Raw genomic sequence first — 5,537 nt, 5'->3', positions numbered from 1 at the left:
TAATTTATAGAACTTACTGGATGAAAAATATTTGGTACAAAATTATTTACGGCATTAAAGAGATGACTTTCAAATCTGAAGTTCTTCGGATGTCTTCGTAAAGAAGGAGCAAATGTTATCTAAAAGAAGTTAATGTTAAAATAGTTATTAAATTTATTTAAAGAATGTGGCTTATCATAATATTGCCGCAATACTTTGAGTTGCTTTATTATATAAGGGCAAGAACAGGACAAGCCAAAATTTGGCTGTATTATTTTTAAAAAAATAATCAAATTTGTGTAAAGATTCACCTAAAACATACTTTCGTTTGAGCCAGAGAAGAGATAAAATCTCTACATAAAAATTTAGAACCATGACGAATATTAAATGAATAATAAAAATGATGGGATTTTTCAAAAAGGTGAAAATTGCTACTGAAAAATTTACCGGATGTGGCTTGTAATGTTGCACCAAGCCCTTCAATTCTATATGAAGAAAAGGAGGGGAAAATATCTGATACGTTCGTTCTTCCGCTTAATATTGAATAATTACCTTGTCATTTTTACAGTGGGAGGAGTGGTAGAAAATAGGGCTACAAAATACCACATCCTATTAGTGGCACGCTCAAGTAAAAAATCATAGACCTTGGTATTAAAGCATGAACCTACCTCGGGTAATGGTTGTTTTTATATTAAGAATGCGTAGAGTCAATGTATTAGTAAATCAGCATTTGGCTCGTTTAAGGTTGTGTCATTAACTTCCTATCAGTGCGGAGAAGCTAATCAAACACTCAACCATTCATTTCTTGTATGTCATGTAAGGCAACAAAATAGAGATTCTTTATATAAAAACTTACAACATGCACAGGGTCCATTTCCGATATCATTATCTACATTAATATCTGAACCTCGTACTGCAGTTGTTTCGCTCGAAAACATAGGTGTGCAATAAAAACAAAAATGACCCTCACGACAATTTAAATCCAAAATACCTCGCAAAGTCGTTATATCAGAAGGCCAGAAAGGACTACAGCACTCAATAAGTCAATAGTGTTTCGAAGAAAGTGAAAGATATTCATCAACAGTATGGAACGTATATAATAGTACGTAAACTCAGAAACTTTGGCTCGAAATCGCATTAATACGCGGTGTGAGCCCAAAAGTAATGAAGAAGAAGAAGCTTTGTCGTTTAGCCAATGATTTTGAGTCCAAGATAGCTTGGACATGGCCGCCATGTTGGAAATACATTATAACATTTTCCTTGCCCCCTCCCCCTTTCCACCTTGATGTATCTGGAAGTTTGATGAGTGCTTCGCTATTGGGATTGGTTTCAAACGGGATTTCCCACATTACTGTATCGCCCTGTTTACACCCCACTCAATACATATTTCTTTTTAGAAAATTTTATCGTGCAGTAATAAACTAATTCTCATCTAAATGAAATATTATTGGTATGTGTATCTGACATTGCACATTGATTCACACAGTGTAAATATTTTAAAGCAATATTTTAAAATACCAAGGATGTCGGTTTATCTTACCGTTAAGTATGTTCCTGACCATTGCAACTGGAATGTAATTTTAACTGTATCTTCACTGTCCACGACTTTTGAAATTATGTTCGATTCCCTGTAAGGAAATAAAATTTACACTAATGCAGACATGTCATTAAATGGCTGAATCACACGAGGCTAAATCTCCTGCTGGATTTTCCAGTTGAACTCGGACTTGTGTGGTACTGGCTCAGTTGCTAGTTTTTGCCTCACACGATACTTGTTTCCGTACTTGTCAGTATTATTTTTTTTTGTTCCCACAATGCATTGCGTAGATAAGACTATCTAAAAGGACGAGCGATTTGAATAACGTTGTAGGAAAACAGCTACTTCTGTTATTATAAATTAAAAGAAAAGTATTGTCTAGAAATTGCCTCGAAAAAAAATTATGATACTCAACAAGCTTTTAAATGAACTTGGGTATGTAAGGAACAACTAATAAAGGATAACTTCTATGATAAACTAGAAAATACAATAGACAGTGTACCATCCAGCGATGTGAAGATAATAATGGGGGACCTGAACGCACAGATAGGCAAAGAGGAAATTTGTAAAGAAAGAACATGAAAATTTCAACGATAATGGTCATAGACTCATTGACCTGGCAATTAGTAAAAATATGATAATAGCATCCACAATGTTCCACAGAAAACAAATACATAAATATACATGGAGAACCAACAATGAAATAGACCATGTTTTGATAGATCGAAGGAAAGCAACAAGCATTATAAATGTACGATCATAAAGCGAGGCCAGTTGTGGAACAGACCATTACCTAGTCAAAGTAGTCTTCATAGGACGAATAACAAAATCACATAGAAATAAAACAGAAACGACTCAGAAGTATAATATTAAGAAACTGACAGAAAAGATAAATAGTGAGAGGTTTAAGAAAGAATTAGCCTACAAACACCATGCAAATAACAGATGAAGCAGAAGTAGAAGAAATATGGAATAAGATAAAATCAAGGACCAAAGCAGTACAACAAAGGGAAAGAATGGTTTGATGAATAATGCAAAAGGGCCGTTATAGAAAGAGATACAGTATATCAGTCATATCTAGGTAGACCAAAAAGAGTAAAGAAACAAAAACTGGAAGAGCTAGGAAAATAGTGTACAACATATGTCGTAGGAAGAAAAGAAAACATAGAAAATGAATAAAATCAATCAAGACCTTAAACAAATAAAAACACACATGGCATACAAGGAAATAAAGAATATAAGGGGGGGATTTAATTTAAACCAAGAACAAACATCTGCAAAGAGAAAGAGGGAAACCTACTGGGGAATGAAAAGCAAATATTGAATAGATGGTCTGAATATTTTGAACAGTTACTGAACAACACAGAACCCTGAAATGAGGACCAAGAAATGAGGCCAAGGCGGGAAGAAGAGTCAGAAGAAGCAGAAGATCCAGCCACACTAGCAGAAATCCGAAAAGCTATTCGGAATCTAAAAAATAACAAAGCACCAGGGAAACACAGGATACCGGCAGAAATATGAAAATATGGAGGGAAGAAGCTGTTAGAATCCCTACACTTACTCCTATGCAAAGTCTGGAGATTAGAATATATGCCAGATGACTGGAACGAGAGTATAATTTGCCCCATATTCAAGAAAGGGGATAAACAAATGTGTGAAAATTACAGGGGAATATCGTTGTTCTGTGTAACATACAAGATATTGACAAGCATACTTAGGGAAAGAGAACAACCATATGCAGAAGAAGCATTAGGAGAGTACCAAGTAGGTTTCAGAAAAGGCATTTCTACAATAGATCAAATACATAGAGTCAGACAGATACTGGAGAAGTATTGGGAAGGGAACATAAAAATAACACAAGTTTATGTTGATTTTAAACAAGCCTATGACTCCATTGATATAACTAGAATTGGACACATGTTGAGTACATTCACAATACCTATAAAATTAATTCGATTGGTAGATATGACGATGCAGAACTCCAAAGGACGTGTGAAGATACAAGCAAATATGGTAGAGAGCTTCTCAGTTAAACAAAGTCTCAAACAAGAAGATAGCTTGGCACCACTCTTGTTCAATCTGTATCTGGAATGTGTGATAAGGAAACGAATGATACATACCAGAAGAACATTAGAATATAAGTCGGCCCAAATAGTTGGGTATGCAGTAGACATCAATATCATAGGAAGGTCAATAAGATCAATTAAGTAAGTAGTGGAAACACTAGACGAGAAAGAGAAGGTAATTGGATTACAAATTAACACAAATAAAACAAAAATGTTAGTCCAAAGAAAGAAAGCAAAGTTAAAGGAAAATCATATAAAAATTGGAGAACATGAATTGAAAGTGGTACCAAGTTTCCCTTATCTAGGAGTATTCATCACAGACAAAAATGATGAGATAATAGAAGTAAGAAATAGAATACAAAGAAGCAATAAAACATGGAGTAAACCATGCAGCCAAAGTCACTTTGTATAAAACCCTAATTCGTAGCATAATTATATACGGGGGTGAAACATGAACATTTAATCAAAGCGCAGCTGAAATGGTGGACTTGTTTGAACGGCAAATACTGAGGAAAATATTTGGGCCAATAAAAATGCAAGATATTTGGAGAATAAGAACCAATCAGGAATTACTTGAACATTACAAAGATGCACCCATCTCAGCTTATATGAGAGATAGAAGGTTAGAGTGGGCAGGACGCGTAATCAGGATGGACGACAGCCGAATCACCAAGAAGGTGATGCAAGGACGTTTTAGAGGGAAAGGATCAGTGGGGAGACCCAGAAACAGATGGGAAGAAGCGGTTGGAGCAGATGCAGTACAACTGCTTAGAATTAGGAACTGGAAGAGAGCAGCCTTGGATAGGACGGGATGGAAGAGGAAGATTGGGGAGACCATGGACCGAAGACGGACCGAAGTGCCATAGAAGAAGAAGAAGAAGAAGGGTATGTATATTCGTAAATGAAATTCTCAGAATTCATTCATAAAAAAATATTTGTTCAACTATAAATATCAAACGTACAATAAATACACTGCTAATAATAAGGATTTTTATTATAAGCTAATCACGCCAAGCAGGGTATTCCTACTGGAAATCCAGTTCCGTGTGATTCAGACTTAACTTTATTAAACATTAGCATAACTGACAACTAAACCAAAATTAAATTAAACTTACCACATCTATAGTAAATCCTGCAATGCAAGTCGAAAGTTGACGTTCTCCATTGGGTACTGCTTCCTTTTACCCTGCCCTTGGAAAACGACAACCAGTCCTATCCCTTATACGCCACGCCACGTCTGCTTTTACGCAACCATAACGTCGGGAGCATTTTCAGCGGGATGTTTAAAATTACTCAAGGTTTCAAATAACGACTTGTATTTCGGAAACTATGCATGTGTTACGTTAGGTCGATCGCCGGCCTAACAGCTTAGCTACGAGAGGGGTTTAAATTGTGAGAAGGGGGAATAATTAATGTTCCTTCTTCCTTCACCTATTTATTATGTACAGGCCGAACAGGTAAGGGGGTGAACACGCCTGAGCTGGGTTTGAACTACTAAACACTGATACTTAAATTAATAGTGTCATCACTGTACCTGATCTGGTCCATCGGTATGGTCCGTCGCCGTGTGGCCCGTTGACGGTGCGTACTTTGGGCACTGCCCAACCCTTGCACGGACACACTTCACGAGTCGCACCACTTATACCGCGTTTGGTAGAACCTGTCCCGGTTCCCGCGCTAGTTGCTCCCTGGCTTTTCTCGGTGTTGGGAAAAGTCAAAGCCAGGCAGCCAATTAAAATACGCAACGTCGCAACAGCGTCTACGTAAGCGCCTCTCTTCTGGCTTCCATTCGCTCCTCGCTGCCCAGCAGACGATTTTTTCCTCGTTTCTCATTGGCACCGAAACTGTCGAGCGCTCCCTAGCGCGGGAAGCGGGACAGGTTCTACCAAACGCGGTATAGACCAGCCATTCGCTTTCTTCTCTATCTTCACACCCTCCCTGGCGACCTATCGTCA

The 5,537-nt window shown here is 37.3% G+C and overlaps 1 protein-coding gene across 1 annotated transcript; it reads left to right on the top strand.

Moving 5' to 3' along the window:
• Positions 1–4,061: 4,061 nt before the first annotated feature.
• LOC146005503 (uncharacterized) lies at positions 4,062–4,448 on the top strand. Its single transcript, XM_083144749.1, has one exon. It carries the CDS (start codon positions 4,062–4,064, stop codon positions 4,446–4,448), a length of 387 nt encoding a protein of 128 aa, XP_083000875.1.
• Positions 4,449–5,537: the final 1,089 nt, after the last annotated feature.

The sequence above is a fragment of the Lepisma saccharinum genome, chromosome 23 (assembly GCF_977018435.1).
Source record: "Lepisma saccharinum chromosome 23, izLepSacc3.1, whole genome shotgun sequence".
NCBI lineage: Eukaryota > Metazoa > Arthropoda > Insecta > Zygentoma > Lepismatidae > Lepisma > Lepisma saccharinum.
This window is presented reverse-complemented; position numbering and strand designations above follow the sequence as displayed.